The sequence below is a fragment of the Phasianus colchicus genome, chromosome 2 (genome assembly GCF_987193195.1).
Source record: "Phasianus colchicus chromosome 2, bPhaCol1.hap1.1, whole genome shotgun sequence".
NCBI lineage: Eukaryota > Metazoa > Chordata > Aves > Galliformes > Phasianidae > Phasianus > Phasianus colchicus.
Window position 1 is genome coordinate 35,115,171 of NC_143437.1, and position 19,506 is coordinate 35,134,676.

General features: G+C 36.1%; 1 protein-coding gene across 14 annotated transcripts in view; it reads left to right on the plus strand.

The window, feature by feature from the left end:
• The window catches only part of CEP170 (centrosomal protein 170), an 88,071-nt gene extending 70,156 nt beyond the window's left edge, over positions 1-17,915 (plus strand). For 8 of the 14 annotated variants that reach the window (XM_090135351.1, XM_031592554.2, XM_090135344.1 and 5 more), the window contains 7 exons: positions 1,246-1,480; positions 3,919-4,096; positions 5,515-5,682; positions 5,944-6,032; positions 12,233-12,326; positions 13,955-14,006; positions 15,556-17,915. In XM_090135351.1, the coding sequence (XP_089991477.1) occupies positions 1,246-1,480; positions 3,919-4,096; positions 5,515-5,682; positions 5,944-6,032; positions 12,233-12,326; positions 13,955-14,006; positions 15,556-15,842 (1,103 nt within the window). In that variant the 3' untranslated portion in view covers positions 15,843-17,915. Of the gene's footprint in view, positions 1-1,245; positions 1,481-3,918; positions 4,097-5,514; positions 5,683-5,943; positions 6,033-8,983; positions 10,164-12,232; positions 12,327-13,954; positions 14,007-15,555 lie in introns of those variants that run through there. The other 6 variants (XM_090135343.1, XM_090135345.1, XM_090135347.1 and 3 more) reach the window with 4 other exon arrangements.
• Positions 17,916-19,506: the final 1,591 nt, after the last annotated feature.

Here is a 19,506-nt window from a genome sequence, read left to right on the forward strand (position 1 = left end):
CCTTTGGTAGTTAGAATAATGATAATTTAAAAAATAAAAAATAAAAAAAAATAGTAGAGCTGGACACAATTTGAAGCCCACGTTTAAACCTGAAAAAATTGCACGAGAATGTGTTTTTAGAAATTAAAGATGGATTATTTACATGAGGGAAGGGGTGTAAGCTTATGACATTACTGTCATATTATAAGCATTATAATCATTTGAGGCATTGCGCAGATCATTTCACAATTAAAAATGACTTCAATGTTTATTACCTAAATTCATATCGATATATTATTTCTAATGTGTTGACTCTTGTAATAATGACTATTCCAAAATCATTAAAAGTTGCTTTTTTCTTTTTCCTATCCTAAAGCCACTATGAATAAATTGAATACTTTAAATTACTAAGATACAATCACACATTTTACAAAATGTCTATGGTTATTATAGAGCCTCATGAATGTCAGTGAGTTTAGGGGATTAAATCCCCTGCAAGACTTCAGCAGGTCACAGTGATGAGCACTCCTTTACACTCGGGTGATGTCTCTTCCTGCTGGGAACATTTGAGGACAGAATGTCTGAAACAGACTTTAGACTTAACTAATTCCTAGGGGGAAGAAAGCTTCCTAGTCAATTCCAGTTCTCTCCTACTTCAGTCTGTCCACAGCAACATGGCCATATATACTTTGTGCTATGTGTGAGGAAAACATGCATTTTGCTTTAAGGTTTCTGGAGATCTGCTGCTGATTTTTATGGCACAATATTAGAAGTATTTTTTTCTATGCTAAATTTTATCTTCCTGGGTTTTAATACTTTCCTTATGTAAGCATGCATTCTAGGCTTGCTGCCAGCTCAGTCCTTCCTTCATGTCTTCTCTTTTTTTTTGTGCACTACTTAAACCTTAAATTAAACTTATGGGAAAAAAATCTGCAGAAAAAGTGCAAGCTGATTATTTACTTAAATGTTCATGAATTGGGCCCCTGATTTATAATACAGTTTGCTTGAGCTCATGTACAGTTACTGGCTTTTACATCTTATTTCACTCATCATTATACAAAGAGCATCCAATTTATGTTTTATTAATATTATTTAACACAACTTCTGTAGCTTTCTTTTTAAGATGTGGTAAAAAAGCTTTTTGTAAGGTATCTGGGGATCGGCAATTAATAGTTGTGTACTTTTACGATAATACTGAAATAATTTTGGCTTTTTCCTTATAAAAGATACAATAATAATTCTTTTTTAATGATTAAACTAATTTAGTAAGTGCAAGATGGAGGCGCTTTCCTACAGATTATGCTTCCACCTCAGAAGATGAATTTGGATCAAACCGTAATTCTCCTAAACATACCCGTCTACGTACCTCTCCAGCCCTGAAAACCACACGACTGCAGAGCACGGGGACAGCAACTCAAAGTAGCAATGCTTTCAAGCACAGAATAAAAGAACAGGAAGATTACATACGTGATTGGACTGCCCACCGAGAAGAAATAGCAAGGTTGGTTTCAAAGGAGCATCACCAAAATGACAGAGATTTGATATATAGGAGAAAGTAAGCTGGTAGATTATCACTCTCTATAGTTTTCATTCGCTAACTGAAGGGGTGATTTTAAATTCCTCTTATGAGACACTGGCAGAACACTTGTGTTACCTGTACGTATTCTAATGGAATAGGATGATCATTGCTGAGTTATGATAGCTAGATCCCAGAATGCAACTTCTGGTTGCACTAGCAGGACTTGCAGAGGAACTCTGTGTGGAACTGTTAGTTGCTAATGGTATGTTTCTTGAGGTATATTTGAATTATATCTGATTTTGTATTGTTTGCATTGATGGTGAGGTAGAATTTCAGATGAGTGCATAGGTGTCAGAGAGGAAGTTAAGTTCTGAGAGACTGTTAGGTCATGTTAGATATCATGTGATCTAAAATCACATGTGTTCATCAAAAAGTAATTTCTTGCGAGTCCCTGAGATTAGTGTTGCAATTTCTGCATTATTGCTGTTAGCACTGTGCTTCAAGTGAGCCATGCAAATGGAAAAGGCAGTCACTTCTGCACTCTAGTATCTGATTATTCCTGTATCATGCAATACCCAGGCAATGAAAGTAGCTTGTTCAAAGTAAATTAAACTGTGTAAGTATTTAAATCCTATTTAAAACTTAGGTGTGAGTGCTCAAGTTTTGAATGTTTTCAAAGGACTTAGTTTGGAAGCCTAAACAAGAAAAGTGTTGTTTGTTTAATTTACCTTACGCTGTGGTCTCACAGCTGTGAAGCACTGTGTTGCTTAGTTTAAGTAACCATTTATTTTTTTCTTGATAATAGTTTTCACCGTTTTCTTCTAGTGTAGTCTGTGCAAAGGGAAAATACTTAAGGCAGTCTTGGTAAGCTGTGAGAAGCACCTTGAACTAACAGACTATGAATTTAATTATAATTTAATAGCAAGAATATGAAGAAGGTGTGATTAAAATCAGAAATGAATAAGGCTTAGAAACTTCAAAGGTGTAATTTCCATATTGTAGCTTAGGTGATATTGTGTCCTCCTGAACACAGGTGAAGACAAGTACTTTAACATCAGAAATGTTGTATATTTATATATTTATATCTGTGTATATATGTGTATTTATACACATGTGCACATCTATGAAAATATTCAACTTTTACCGAATTCTGTGAGTTAAGATTTATTTATTTTTATTTGAATTTGCATCCACTCTACTAAAATAGGTCACTTTTAAGTGTGGAAGTGAGTGGGTGACCAGGGTAATTAGTACATTATGGGAGAATGCATACATGTCTGTCAATTAAAGAGAAGTGGAATAGTTCACTAATTTTGTTAGCTTCCTTCACTTCTGCAGTTGCATTTCTTTATTATTATTTTTATTTATTCCTTATTGATTTATGCTTGCCAGTCATGGATTATGTGTCTAACAATGTCTTTGCAAAAGATTTGAGGGGACAGGAGAGAGAGGGTTGATTTTTGTTAAGATCAATTGAATGACTGATCAGATTAGGGAGGTTTTAAGTTAAAAGTCGATTATATGACAAGTGTTTTGTTTTTTCCATGTTACCATCATGTTCTTTAAACTGATCTTCAAAGAATGATCCAGCTTACACTTTTCACAGACTGTACAATTAACAAGTTTATTAACAATAATTATTTATTAACAAATGTTAATAAACTTGGAAAATATATTTTAAAAATGTCTTTTGGAGCCTCCTGGGGAAAGGGAGATGCAAGAAAAGCTAGGGAAGTTCCCTTCATATGATTCTGTTCTGCTGAGCAAAATGAAGAGCTATGTTTTGATGTGGAAGAAAGAAAAAGGCAAGTGCAGAGAGAGATAGCAGTAGTTCAGAGCTCTTCATATAGTAATTAGTCAAAGGAACCTTCAGCTGAGAAGTTGAATGTATTTGTATAATGCCATCATACATTTGTTTTTTCAAATGGCAAGCTTTTCTTGTTTAAATTTGGGGGTCTAAGGTATTGGTCACTTTAGCAGTAAGCAGTTCAATCTGAGCAAGCTGCAAGGCTGCTGGATAATAAGAGGTCTTGCAGAAGTTCTTTGCAAGTAGATAAGCTGAAATATAAATTAAAGGCGTCTTCATGGGACATCTGTGCAGTATTTTCACAATATTTCCAGTGTATCCTACGCTGAACTTAAATGTGTTGCACACGTCTGCCTGGGAATCCTAGGAAGAAAACAAGGATATTCTCTTGAGATTGCTTTCTACCATCTTCTTCTATAAAGGCATATTATTAAGAGCTTCAGTTAAGAATTTCCTGTTGTATTTCTATGCATACGCTTTCTGTTCTGAAAAGCATACTCCTCGTAACACAGCTACCATCAGAAACTGGAACATCATCTGAAAGGCTGCAGGCTGGGCTCTACTGCTCTGTTTGTATTTGTAGACAAGAGTGTAACACTGTCTTTATTACTAGGATCAGTCAAGATCTGGCTCTCATCGCACGGGAAATCAACGATGTAGCAGGAGAAATAGATTCAGTGACTTCATCAGGCACTGCCCCCAGTACCACAGTAAGCACTGCTGCCACCACCCCTGGCTCTGCCATAGACACTAGAGAAGAGGTAGGAGATCTTCATGGAGAAATGCATAAGGTTCTTTCTTTTCTTTATTTCTTTTGCTTTTAGCATTTTGCATAGCCTTTTTCAGTTATTTCCACCCAACCTGTATGCATAATCTCTACCTTCATTTTTAATTTGAAGTTCTTTTACGTTCTGATAAACTACCCAGAAATGATTCTGTTAACGCAGATTGTGAAAAATACCACACAACTGCATACTATCTGTCTGTCTCTTTTTTTCCACAAAGCATAGGACAGGATGGTTATTTGTTTCCTTCTTGTCCTTAGCCTTAGATACTTTTGGGTAGTATCTAAGTGCATTTAAAAGTACTAGTGACGTATGCAGGAATATATATGTATACAGTTAATACTTTATGTAGCCATTTAAAAAAAAGCCCCTCTTTTCACAGGTAATATTGAAGTTTCTTCTTCTGAAAACTGAAATGCTTAGGAACCATCAGCTAACAATAACTTCACATTTTCTTTCCTAATAATGTCGTAAAAACTGCCTTGAAATAAGTTTGCATTGTGCTTGTATTAATTCTTATTTTCTTTGACTATATCTGGTGTGCTTGAATATATTGACTAACTTCTTTTAATAACCATCACAGTTCTAATGCTGGTATACATGTTAATCTGAACGTAAATCATCACTTTCTTCCATATTATAATTCACCCTAATGTTTACTGCATTTTTAAATTCATGTTAGTTCTTTCAAAATGTGTTTATTCATTTTTTGTGTACGTAAAGTTTGGCTAATAGATTAGTTGACCATGTTTAGTATAATACTGTCTTTTTCTGTGGAAAAAAAGATATAAACAGTGGCAAGAAACTTGTGAGTTGTGTACTCAGGAAAAAAAATATAACTACACTCACACAGAATTTATCTTTAATTCTTATGAACTGTAGCTAACCTTCAGCAAGATGTGCTCATTTTCTCAGATGTAGTCAGGTTGCTCTGATTTTTATACTACAGTATAAAAATCTTATTTCTTTTTAAAAGATGCTGTACAGTTGTACATGCTACTGCAGGTGGCAGTCTTTCCTTTAAGTAGGCATAGGTGTTTCTGTAACTCTATGACTAATTGGGAAAAATCTAAATTTGATTGCACTGTACCTAATCTCACACATATACATTCCTTTAATTAAAGGAATAAAATTCCAGTACCAATTTGTAGGTAATTATCCATGTTACTTGTATGTAAGCAAAATGTCTATGGGGTAACCTTATTTCTGTTGCCATGTAGATCTGCTGTTTGGAAAAAAAAAAAAGACATTTGTTTTAACGAAGTATTGCTGTATTTGAATGTGGCATCACACTATACTACAGAAGACAGAGTGACTTTTATTTGATAAGCTTCTTCAAAGCTGCCTGAAAAGGAGAAAAGATTAGTCTCATTTTACTCGTATCCAGTTGGTTTAATAAACTGCATTTTTCTTTTGCTCTCCAGTTGGTTGACCGAGTATTTGATGAAAGTCTCAATTTTAGAAAAATCCCTCCACTAGTGCATGCCAAACCACCAGAGGGGAACGGTCAGCCTAATGATGGGAGACCTCAACTACCAGATGCCATGGATCCCCCAACAATTACCCGAAGAAGGACTTGGAGCAGAGATGAAGTAAGTACAAAAGAAATTTCTCTATGGTAATGTTTCTATTTCAGTTTTTCGTAATCATCTCTCTGCTTAGCATTCTACACTATCCTTTCATTCTTACCTGTACCAGGTAGCATAAATACTGGAAAAAATTATTTAATTTAATGTTTTAGTATGATCATTTGTGTAGGATACTAATTAGAACACAAGTAATATTTTTTCAGGTTTAAAAAAATGGAAAATGCATGGAATTGTTTGTTTAATTCTATTTAAAACTTATTTCAGGTTATGGGGGATAGTTTGCTGTTGTCCTCAGTCTTCCAGTTTTCTCGCAAAATAAGACAATCCATAGACAAAACAGCTGGCAAAATCAGGTGGGTTTTCTTTTGAAGTTGTTATTTCTGAAAATGTTCTGTTCACGTTGACATTCCTGCTAGTAGATGTATGTAATTCAAATAGAGCAAATGCATTTAGTAGCAGCTTGTGTTTTGAAAAAACAATGTTGGTTATGGTGTTGGGTTTTTTTTACTATTCAAGGAGATTTCAAATTGTTTTTCTATTATTGTTTGTGTGTGTTTCCTATTGTGTGAAGATAAATATCAGCAAAATTTGCATGGACAGGAGTAATATCCAATATATTTCCAGCAGAAGAGCTGTTCCAAAGCATGGAAATGCTGTACAAAATCTGCAGTGCTTCTGCACAAACATCATAAAACTCCCTTAACTTAAAAATAAAGTTAAAACTTTGCTGAATTGTATATTTGCCAAGCTGATGTAGAGATCAACCATTTTAGGAAGAAAAACAATTGGAGAGAGGAGAACAGTTTTGTTAAATCCTTCTGAAAAAGAACTTACTCTGGAGACAATAACTAAAATAACAGATGATGACATCTGTTGTTTTTAATTACAAAGTCCTGTTTAGATAGCTAGATTTCTGCCACAAATGTCATAGTAGCTAACAGGAAGTCCAGACCTATCAAAAATGGTAACTTGTTTCCCTATCAACAGCTGTTTTAACTTCAGTAACATTTGGTGACCATTTTAGTTGACAAGAGGAAATGAAAATTCTAAATGCAAAGTTCAGTGTTGTTTAATTTGCATGTCCTTCCTTCGTGTCTTATTGTAGCTAATAGTGTATGTTAAAAAGAAAAGACACTTGGCTGAACTTAATGCAATTTTTTTTTTAAGTGTGAGAGCATACTAGGACTGTAATTGATCGGTTTGGCTAGGAAATACCCCATATTGAAATCTTGGATATTTGTAAGTCTGTTCTATTTTTACCAGTGGTTACCAGTAACATTTGTGAGCATGGTATTTCCACCATCTCAGAATGTGTTTCCAGACTGACATTCATCTTGCTTTCTTTCCACATGTCCCTTCTGAGGCTGCAGGATTATAATACTCTTTGGTTTTCTCAAGACATGTAACTTTATGTATGATGTTGTTTGCTTTGATATCTTGAAGGAAAGTACATAAATATCTTTTACTATGTCAATTTCATTTGTAAATGAATTTTTGAAACATAGGTTTAAAATACAGTTGCTCTCAAAAACTCTGTATCCTGGTTCTGTCCCCTCCCATGTTCTCATGTAGCTGTAGCCCTAGTTCTCTCACTGGCGGGGTAGTGTAAGAAGCTGATATTCTCCTGGTTTCAGCTGGCACAAAATCGATTTTCTTCATAGTTTCTGCTATGATGCTATGTATTAGCTTTAGGAGAAAAACAGTGGTGATAAGACATCAATGTTGTAGTTGTTGCTGAGCAGTGCTGTGCAGATCTAAGGCTGTTTCAGCTTCCCACGTTGTCTTGCTAGTAACAGAACTGGGGGAGAAGTGCACAAGAAGCAAGGAGGAGACAGAACCAGGGCAGCTGACCAAACTGATACTCCATACCATATGACACCATGTGGAACAATGAAACAGAGGGTGGGTGGAGTTGGCTGAGGGGAGATGCCACTGCTTGGGAACTGGTTGGTCATTGATCAGCAGGCAGTGAGCAATTGTTGCGTAACTCTTGTTCTGTAATTATGTATATTATATATATATTATTGTCATTGCTATTATTTCTCTTTTCCTATTTTTGTCTTGGTAAATAGTTTTTAGTTCAACCTGAGATTTGATATTTAATAAAACAAATACATATGTTCTACTTTTTCCACCCCATCCCCCCCCAGTTCTCTCTCATCACCCTGGAAGTGGGGAGTGATGGAATGGCTGTGTGGCTGAGCCATCTGCCTGGATAAACCCAGAGCACTGTGTCAAATTAAGAATTTCACTTTATTGTGCAGAAATTAATATAAATTACATAGAAATTCACAATATTAATCTACCTTTGAGTTCACTGTATCATTTGCTCAAATCTCATCTCGAAAAATGAGCAAATAAACACTCGCAAAGAGATAACTAAGTCTGATCATTCTTTGGAAGTCTTTCTAAAAGACATTAAACATACTGCAAATGGAAGCATTACAAAAATATTACATTTTTGTCTTCAGCATAATTCTTTGGGAAAATTCAGTGACATCCACAAGGAGCCCTGCTTTACCAGTATATTTTTTTCCTTTTAAAGCTGCATCACCGGAACAAGAATCTTACTTATTGACTTTTTTATGGTAGGCTTGTGGGACGATATGTATCTTAAAATGCTGTAAAAGCAGTAGATAATAGATGCCCTACTCTTTTTTTGTAGATTTTTATTGATGCTTAGTTCTGTAAATATTTTGCAAGTACAGTTGTAGTTTATTTGACACAAAAATCTGTGAGTACCATATAATGAATTTAAACAAATCTACATATGCAAGTGCATTCTGAGAAACAGTAATATCATCTTACATTTTTTTGCTAAACTTTCTGAGCTTAATGGCTATGTAATGCTACATTGTAATTAATGCAATAATGCTATGATTATTTATAATAAGATACATATGAGGATATGGATAAACATTATGTGTACATTTAAAGAGAACAGCATTACGTATTGCCATAAAAATATGTTCATTGGAGAACTTTCTTTAGCATATTTCTCAGAGCTGTGATCAAAACTTCCTTTACCTGCTACTCAGAATGGATTTGAAAAATGACATTTTTCGTAATGTCATTGGTATTTTGAATTAGAAAAATAGAATAGTTGTAGAACTGTTTTTTAGTGAGCATGTAAGGGAGCAGTGAGTTATGTACATCAAAACAAAGCTAAGATAAATACTGTAGTAAGGTCAATAGACTGCTATGCTTCTATTTATTTCCCTGGAGCTAAGCTGTTTAAAATTTCTGTCTGGAATAGATATGATGAGAATCAATCAGGATTTGCTAAGCTAACATTTGTGTACAGTTCCAGAGTATTTGACCCTTTCAAGGAGATGAGGAAGTTTTAGAGATGCCAGAGTGCCTGACTGTGTTGTTGAAGTCATCCCTCAAGTCTCTTTGTTCACCAATATAACCTCATCTCACAAGAATGGAGGCAGTATGGGACAGTTACAGCAATTACAGATTCCACCATATATACTGAAAAATGATGTCCATTCTGTCTGAGACCAAATGGACAAATAAATGTTTTCTGTAAATGTGAATGCTGCTTCTTGTAATATTTTAGTTGCAGTAGCTAGTTTTACTGAAAATACCAGTTTTGCTTTGGCTAAAGTATTAAGAACATAAATATTTTCAGTCATCCTTGACAAGATGATGTGTCAAAAATTATAATGAGCAGAACTCAGTCATGAAAATAAATGTGTGTGAGGAAAAGAAGGGGAAATACATGTCTTTCTGCTTGGCTAATTTCTTCTCCATTTCATTGGAGCTGCTGTTTCTGTTTTCCAAATTGAATATAATGCTCTGACTTATATGGAGTTCTGTCAGCACAGGGGCACACATTGTGCAGCCACAGCTCAGGCACCATGGCAGCTGAGGGAAAAGGAGTTGTGCTGTCACCAGCCACCTGCCAGGCCCAGAGTTTGTGGCATCACCTGCTGCCTGGAGGTGGATGGCAGGTCTGCAAGGACTAAGGTTACAGGCCGAGGACTCTCATGTGGTCTGAGAGCAGAGTGACCTCTCAGATAGCAACACATCCTCTGTGAAGGATGTGCCCTTCGACTGATGGAAAAACTGACAAGAAAGGAACGCAGCTTGTCAGTGTTCTGGTGGGCTGCCTTAGGCAAAAGGAAGATGAGAAAAAGGAGTTAGGGGACAACCGCTCTATCAAAGCTAATTCTGTGGGACTGCACTCAATTTCTGTGAGCCTACCTCTGCTGTAAGGAGATTAGATTAGGAGGTGAGGCTTTGGAAGATGCTTGTTCCTCATCAGAGGGAGAGAGGGAAATGTTCTTCATGTGGTGAATTTGTGAAGACACAGCTGGTCCTGTGTGAAGCCGGGAGAGTCCGTGCAGATAGTCTCTGATTCTATGATCATTCCTACTTTATATTAAGATGTAGGATTGAGAGAAGCTTTTGGAGATTTATTCTTTGGCTAAATTCTCTCAAAACTGGTGACGCTGTTTTTATTTTTCTTCAGGTGCTAGAATACTGAGTTCAGCTTGAAACAGATTCAAGTGCCCAATTCTTTCCTTTCACAAAACCCCTTCTATAGATCTGTTTTTCTTCAGGATAAGGTCATAGCTTGGCTTGGCTAAGCTCCTTCTTATAATTTACTTTTATTCATTGCTGTGTTTAATCAGTTTTGTTTTTACCCACTAGTATACACAAAATGATATTGTAATGGAAAATTGTGTGGCATTCTTGCCATTTATCTTGCATACAGTTCTTTGCTAATGAATTACTCTGGTGACTTCTCAGGAAGCAGATATGCAGGGTTTTTTTTTGCTTTTCTATCTTTATATAACATATGAGTTTGCAGGAATTTGGGGGGATTATGAAGAGATGTAAGTATGAATTCCAATGACGAGACCTTTAGAGTTTTATCTGCACTGTGTAATGCAAATGCTGTATTATTGGCTTTCCTTGCAGCAAGCAGGTAAGAACCTGTGCAGTCAAGCAAAATCTAGGCAAGGCAATCTGCTCAGTGCAAGCACCACTCATCTATCTCTGCAGTTGTCTGTGCATCCTGCAGCAAAAGAGAAACAGGGGCAGAGCACAACCAAATAAGAATGGTTAGGCAGATTTGCCACAGAAAGCAAGACTGGGAAAGGCAGGAGCAGAAGCAGGCAGTCATATATGTTCTTTGAGTGTGTTAAAAGAAGGAGGAGCATAGGAGACAGAGATGCTACTCTAACATGTTAACATGTATTAAATGCAGAATTGAAAAAAAGTTGAAAAAATAAAGTAGGCTTCCTAAAATTATAGGAAAAACAAATTGACCAGTCTACTTTATAGTGGGAATAATAACATTTTAAATTAATTTTAAGGATTTTTGCTATTTTAAATAACTTCTGAAATGTAAAGTATTTAGATTGCTAGAGAATTAATGTCTCTGAAAGACAGGAAGGTTGAAAGCACCATGTACATAAAGGCAAATAAATGAATATATGGAGAGTTTTAGTCTAATATGAACAAGGTAAATGCAAAAGCAAGCAATGTCACCCTAATTTCTATATTTTTCTACTCACGCTGTTTACTGCTAAATAAAGCCTCTGAGATGCAAAGCATTGTGAATTTCCCCCTTAAAAAGTTATTTTCTCAGAGTTCTACCAATAGCAGTAATGCCTTTAAAGAGTACTACTGTTATGTTATGATGTTAAAATGGTTTTCTTGTTTGCTTGGCAGTTTTTTTTTTGGCTTTGCAGTTTTAGTAAAGCTGTCTTCATTCTTATAAGTCTAAAATACCATTAATGTTTGCTAGTCACATTTCCAACTGGAGTTAATACCTAATTATTGCAATTAAAGAAGAAATTGACTTAGAACATAAACCTCTATTATTATTATGACATCACTTAAAATAAGGAAAAAAGCTACCCTTAAATATCCACCGATTCTATGTTTTCAGTATTGTAATTATACACAATTTAAATGATTTTTATACTGCAATTTCACAAAAAAATATTTATCACAGCAGGGAAGCAAGGCAGAAACAAGCAAGCAAAAAACTTCCTCAGAATCTTATAACATGCTTTGGAATTTTACATGTACTAGAAGTGACTTCTTTAAACATGTAATACGAGTGATATTCCATCGTTTGAAAAAAATTATATCATGTGGATGTATTTCCTAAAATGTTTTATTTGTCACCAAATTAATATAAAATACAAATATAGAAGTTGAATTTACGAGTGTTAACCTCCTGTGTATTTTGCTGTTACTGCAAAATACAACATTAACGGGGAATTCTGCTATTAAATAGTTGGATTATGAAATAAATCTGAAATGGTGCTGAAGGAAAGAATGAACTGTAACTTTTCAACACCATAAGCATGTATTTAGCTACACAACTGGCATTTTATTGTAAATATGGATGTTGCTGAACCTTTGTATGCTACCCAGAAATTTCAAACTTGGGTTTCTGCCTCTTTTCACTATTTTAGATTTCAGTTTTATTTAGAGTTCACTATATTGCTTTCTTGTAGCTTGTGTTTAATCTTTGTTTTGGTTTGTTTACTTCTAAACATACTATCTTTGTATTTCCTTCTTTTAGAATATTGTTTAAGGACAAAGACAGAAATTGGGATGAAATTGAAAACAAGTTACGAGCAGAAAGTGAAGTTCCTATTGTGAAAACATCAAGTATGGTATGAATAGTTATCTTTTCTGGGGTAGAATGAGCCCTTTTCTCATCTAATTTTTAAATAATAAGTAGAAGAAAATGCTGTTTTCACTGATGATGCTAACATCTGTAAAAGTTTTCACTTTGACATTATCTATTTCCATAAAGAACTTAATCTTTTTAAATGATTACTAAGACTTGCTATCTTAGAACCTCTCCTAAAGTAGCTGTTCTGAGGGATTTCTCAAAGAATAACGTAGAAGGATACAAACTATATACAGACTCCATTGGGCACTATTATTTAAAAGTAGGTAATAACAATCGGTTTGATTGCTGGTTTCTTTCAAATAAAGTTGTTTTAAAATTTTAATGCTAATTTATCTACTGTTTTCTCATATTTAAAGAAATATATTTTAATATATGGGAGTAAAACAAATTTGTAGACATACTGTAATAAAAGCGCTCTTCTAATCTGTGTTAATATTGTTCTGGAGTAATAACTATAGGGTACTGTAACTACAGGTAGAGTTTGTGCAGCATTCTGGCTGCGCCTAATTAGAGCTGCTTCATGACCAGACTGTGTGGCAGTGTGAGGGAGCGGATGGAGTATGTGTTATTTCCCAGTACATTTTGGCATTTGAGGCTTTTGCTTTTTTGCTTTTTATTCCTACAGTGCATTAAAGCATCTCACGTTGTTTAAAATTGCTTAATCTATGCACTCATTTTCAAGTTTCTGCTTAGTTTTGAGAGTAATGTATCATTCGAATCCATACTAAAGCAGTGTTTGGATGTTTTTTTTAACCACAAAATCTTATGAGGAGTTACCAGAGGACAACTGCAGTTGATGTTTGCTTTGACCTTGGTACATTTATTTCCAGCTCAGATGAGGAATCTGCTTTAAGATAATGGCTTTGTAAAATCCAATGTAATCCATTTTTTTGCCACCCACAAAAATTCTCTGCTCTCTTCAGCAATCAGATTAGCAGCATTCTCAGGCAGGATCTTTCAGCTGTAGGATTTACATACTTATTCACTGCACCACGTTTTAGATCATATTGTAGCCTTTCTGACTGCATTGCTGTGGCTATGTCTGTGTTAGCAAGCAGCGCAGCTCAGAGGGCACTCCAAGGCAAATGAGTGCTGAGGACCCAGTGCTGGCACGGTGCAGACTCGCACAGTGGCCCAGTGATTGAAGACAAAATCTCAGCAGTGCAATCATCTTGCTGACTATTCTGACTCGCATCTAAACACGGTTACGAATCAGCTTGCCTACCCCATTAATATTGGGTTTATACTGTAACTCTGTAAATTTGCTGTCCGTTTGCCTTGTTTCTACACTACTGCGTAGTCAGTGCTTGAGAAAAAGTAGCATAGGCAAATAAGTAAGGGGTAAAATGAGCCATTGTTGATTTGGGAAATTGAACAGTCTAGAAGAATTCTTTATTTTCAAGAGGGCCGTCCTGAGCACTGGGACCCATGGTGCAAATGGCCTTGTCCCACCCAACAAGGGTGTTTTCAATGCAAGAAGGGATAACACAAATATCATATAACAGAATCTGGGGAGGGAACTTATTTGCTACTGATACACAGCTTGAATGTCTTTTTCCTTAATGAAGTAAGTCCTTGAGCTTTGGATATCTATTTCTTTCCTAGGAAATATCATCAATCTTACAGGAACTGAAACGAGTTGAGAAGCAGCTCCAAGGTACAGATCCTTTTTTACTCTTCTGTCATTGCTGTCTGTTTCCAGTTTCTTTTATTTATATGTATATAGCATGAAACAAGTCCAAATGTCACATCTTATTAAAATATGATCACAGTATCAGTTGCGTACATTACACCATATCATTACTAACACATCTGGTTAAGAAACATCACTGAATTAATTATATTAAAAAAGAATACTGATATATTTTTATGTGGGTGAGAAAAGGCTTAACTTAAAGTGAAATAGTCCAGAGAATCCCAAAATAATTATTTGTGAAACTTCCTTAATAGATGCGTTTATGTGGCTAAATTTTGAAGAGTGGGTTCTAGCAAATCCTCATGACATTAATGCATCAGTACTAACTTCATGTATAGAACAACTCAATATAAGGAATGCACTGGGGCCACAGTCTATAGGAAACATTTTTAAAAATTTTATCTGACACCATAAAATGAAAATTTAGGATTGTTCCTTGACATCTTCCCTTCACATTATTGGATCTGTTCTCCATAATTGGAAAATCCATAGACTATGAAATAGAACTTTTTTCTTTGTTTTTCATTTTTCAAACCTTTCATCTGAAAAATGAAAAAAAAAAAAAAGTGTTGACACAGTCTGCTCTTTAGGCATATATTGCATTTATCAAAATCAATTTAAAAATTGAGAATATTTTAAAAAGAGGACACTGATCTCCCTGGAAACTGATGACAGGACACACAGGAGATTTCAGGGGAGGTTCAGATTGGGCATTAGGAAAAGTTTGTCTACTTTGAGAGTGGTAGAACACTAGAACAAAATTCTTAGCAAGGTGGTTGATGACACATGCCTGTCAGTATTTGAGGGGCTGTCTTATTGGCCTGCAATCCTACTCCAGGTCCAGGGCATCCATTACCATTGTAGGCCTCAAAGTACAATTTGAGGATTTGAGGATCCTCACCCCAGGCAACTCTAGTTTAAAGCCCTCCTGAGTAAACTGGAAAGCTTGCTGCCAATGGTGGTCTTCCCCTTGTCTGACAGATGAAACCTATTCTTCTCCAGAAGACCAGATTTCACTAAATTAGTTCCATGACATAAGTAACCAAAGCCCTGTTCACAACACCACTCTTTAGACATTTGTTTATTTTTTTAAGTTCTGTTGGTCGGTTCCCCTAAACTGGAGGATTGATGAGAAAACTACCTGTGCTCCCAAGTTCTTCACTGCTGCTCTGAGCACCCTGTAGTCCCTATAGCGGATGTTCTTCAAGTTGCTGACAGCTGTGTCCCCGGTGCCTTTGTGGAACAGCAGCAGGAGGTAGTCTGTGGAACATACAAGGTCTGGCAGCCTCTCTGTCACGTCCTTGATGCAGGCCCCTGGCAAGCAGCAGACCTCTCTGGATAGCAGGCGGGGCTGTAAATGTGTGCCTCTGTGCCCTAGTGAGATTGTTTGTAGGCTTTTACTCTAGATGGAGGTGCTAATATGTGAAAAGAATAAACATTCTTTTTATCAGTGCATAAAATATTTTTTATGGTTTCTATCCCATCCCTTTCATCTTCTCTAATTGCTTAGCTATTAATGCTATGATTGACCCCGATGGCACCTTGGATGCTCTGAGCAACTTGGGATTTGCCGGCCCCATCGTGCCAGCTCAGCCGAAGCAGAAGTCCAGTCCTGTTTCCCAGAGCGCCCGTCCCCAGGTGCAGCCAAACTGCCAGCCCGAGGCGCGGGCTGCCCGCCCTGCTGCCGGCCCTGCTGCAGCTGAACTGGGGACTGCTGAATCTGAGCCAGATTTCAGCATACATTTCAATAGGTTTAACCCAGACGGCGAAGAGGAAGATGCCACTCTGCGTGAATGACATCTCACTGTTGGTAATAACACCCTTCGTGTGGAATGTCTAGAAATGGAAAGGTTACAATATCGGTTTTATAATTAAAAAAAAAAAAAGGCTTGGTCAAACAGCAGTTGTTTTATTAAACCAGTTTTCCTTAACTGTGATTCTTTGCTTGTCACACAAATCCTTTTCAAATCATAAGGACGTGCATAGATACAAGTGTAGGAAAGCAGATTGTGGCAGATTTGCCCTTTGTGATTGTGCGCTTTGCAAAGAAATTATTATATTGGCAGTTTTCCCTTAACAGATTAATTTCTTTTTAAAAGCCATGTGAGCAGTCTAACATTTAATGTTACTGAAACCCCAAATCTCTTTGCCAAGCTACTCTATTTAATGGATCTCCTCCTCTAAAGTTTGTACAGAACTGTTGAACAGTTACATTTGATTCTGATGATTTATATAGGAAACATTATCTTTGGCTACGGTGACACATTACTGCAAAAGGTAAGACGGATTTCAGAAAGCATTCGTTCTTGTGTGCTGAGAATCTCAAACAGTTCTGTGTTTTGTATAACCTTGTTGCTGCGTAAATTGTCTTGGGGTTTACAAACTTCACGTATTATGTTTGCACTAAGATTTGCTGGGAGTGGTAGGTGAACATATCAATATCATTAAACAGCAAACGGTGTTTTGGTGTACATAAAAAACTGGTAATACCATACTTGTATTAACACTGCAGTGTTGTAATCCACTTTCTGAAAGGATTATTTGGCACTTTTTGATCTTCAAATGTCTTTTTGATGTTCATAAAAGTAGAAGTATCTCATTTCTGCCCAAACGTTAGTTGAAACTAGAAAACAAATTTAATCATATAGATACATGGGATATTTAAAGCGTATTCAGGCAAATGGGCTCTCACCAATTCAAATACAACATAAGCTTCTGGAAAAAAAAAAAGACTATTCCTTGAAATGATGATGAGGTGTAAAATTTCCTTTGGGGATTCGGACGTAGAATTGTCATAATTTCCTTCATCAATAGATGCACTCCCAAGCAAATGATTTTAATTTGCTTCTGTATATTTTCCTGTAGTCTTGCTAGTGAAACTGTCTCTGTCTTACATATTTAAAAGGATTCTGGAAGATGACTGCTAACATAGACATTTTGCTTATACCACTGAAAAGCAAGTCTATTTAAAGTTTCCTATATAAGCCTATTTTCCTTATAAGTTGTCCCAGTAACTTAACATTTGGAAATGATAATAAAAATAAAAGTAAATTACTTTGTATTTCCAGAACACTGTAATTTGGAGGAATGTTATTTCTGTTAAATGTAACTAATAGACTGGAATTTTCCTATGTTTGCATCGGTCTCTATATATTAAGGTTGAAGATACAGTTTTGCAGCTTTTATGAAATGGTCTTTAATATTTCAGCAATAATCCTATATGACGTTTGTTTAAAAAAAAAAACTACTTTCTGTACACTTTTAAATTGTACAGGCTTTCAGAAGTCAGTAAAAGTTGGACCAGTTAATAAAAATGCAAAAACTTTTTTTGTAGAGATGTAAAAACAAAACCACTAATCTGTTGTATAATGGATTTCATATTTTCTTTAAAAAAGAATTAAAAGCAAACAGCCTTTCACGTATGACTCAATATGCTCTACTCCAGCTAACTGTGGAAGCCTGAACTATGCTAGTTTACTGAGGCTACAAGAAAAGTTTTAGAAGGTGCAGAAGGGCAAAAACAAATAGAAACTAGAGCTAGGTATTGAAACAGAGTGTACCAAACCATCACCATAATTCCTTCTTTTGTTTAATGCTTGGGAACATAATTTTTCTGCAGACTCAAGTGGGAAGTAGGAGATGGCAAGGATGGCTTGGAGGTGCAGGCTCTTCATGCAAGATTCTGTTTGTGTTCTTTCAGGCGTTTATACCTTTCTGTTCTGTAATAAGCATTTTGCATTACTATGTTCTTATTTTATATGAACATGTTCTCCTTATTTATTTTTGTTACATTTATTATGTATGTTATTTTGTTATATGCATTTACAACTCCATTTTTAAATAAATAAAGTGTTTCTGGAACTTTAAAAATGTGTAAATATGTAATTCAGAGCTGAGAAGTTCACACGGTCTTCCTGCATTTTGTTCTACCTTCACTGAAATAGGAAATGACATTTTTCATAAACATCTCTTCTTCTGGAAAGGTTGTGTTATTGCCACTGCTGCTTCGTTTAATCTGTGCTGACAGTGCTGGCTTACTTTCCTCTATTTGGGTTCATTTCCACATTTGAATTCATTGTTGTATGCAAAACTAGAAATGAAAATAATCCTGAGTTTTAGTCACCAAATAGTGATTGTTTCCCTTCTGTGGAATAAAAATAAGCGAGTTTTAATGTATCTGCCAGGTACAGTATTTGATGTTTTCCAGACTGCTTTCCCATTGCTTCATATGTTGGAAAACTTTATCACACATTCTGATTTGGCTTCAGATTGATGCCTTTTTTTTCCCCTCTTCTCCCAGCTTGGACTTTTTATGAACTTTTCTTCAGGCCGCTGCATGTTCTTTTCTGTAGTTAGCTTTGTGCAAGAACAAAACTAAGAGATGAGTTTTAACTTCCCAGAATTCATTGCCAGCTTGCACATTTCAGAGTTATTGAGCTTTGCTTTGACTTGGCAGTGGTGAACTGTGATCTTCTGCTTACCTCTTATTCCTTTTAGCCCTCAATTTGATGTCACCAAGCCTGGTGGCACACAGTAGCACTCAATAGCACTCAGCTGTATGGCAGTAGGAGAGTTTTACTGTTGTTGATGGATGCCCAGTTGGTTTAGTGAGACTTGAGCAACTGAGAAAGGCTTTCCAGATGCTCATGATTTTTTCATATTCCCCCACTTCATCTGCTGCTATTCACATTTCCTCAGTTGTTGCCAGCCTCCCTTTATATTTGCAAAAGTAAAGGAAATGCACTTCTGGGTTAATATACTCTAGTACAAATCCTCATTTGCTCAAGCATTAGTGGTTTGTCATTTATTTTCATCTATCTGGCATGCTCTAGGCAAAGGTTATGCAGAGAAGTGTTCAAAACGCTTTGGGCAATCAGCTAGCTTGCTACAGTCCTCTGCTTCCTTTTGTCATCAGCTAGGCTGACTGGCATGTAGCACACAGAGAAAGAGGGCACCACACCATTCTGTCAGCACTCCAGCTTCCTCCCTTACAGGCCTGCACTGATACAACTAATGAATACTTCTAAGGAGTATCACATCTAATTGTGGCATACAGAAATGAAGCTAAGTGCAAGTTGTGTACCTGGCCTAGTAGGAGTAAGATGGTGTTTCACAGTCTCTGAAAAGAATGCTGCTTTGTATCAAAGACTGAATTTTGGGTGGGGAATGCCTGTCTAAAAGCCTTTGCAGTTTTAACCAGAAAGATTTCTAGCATAGAAAAGATCTGAAATTGCTGTTTTGAGGAAACAAAAAGAAAAAAAAGTGTACAGGAACACATGAAGCATTCTGTGACACAGAATGTAAAGCTAATGGATGCCACTGCCTGGCAAGAAGTATTTTGTACTGAAAGGGAGCAGCAGGGGAGAAACTTGCCCTCTCACCAGCCAATTTGTTAAGCCTCATACTGATAAATAATCAGATTTTAAGCATCACAAAGATGTCATCTTCACTTGGACTGCAT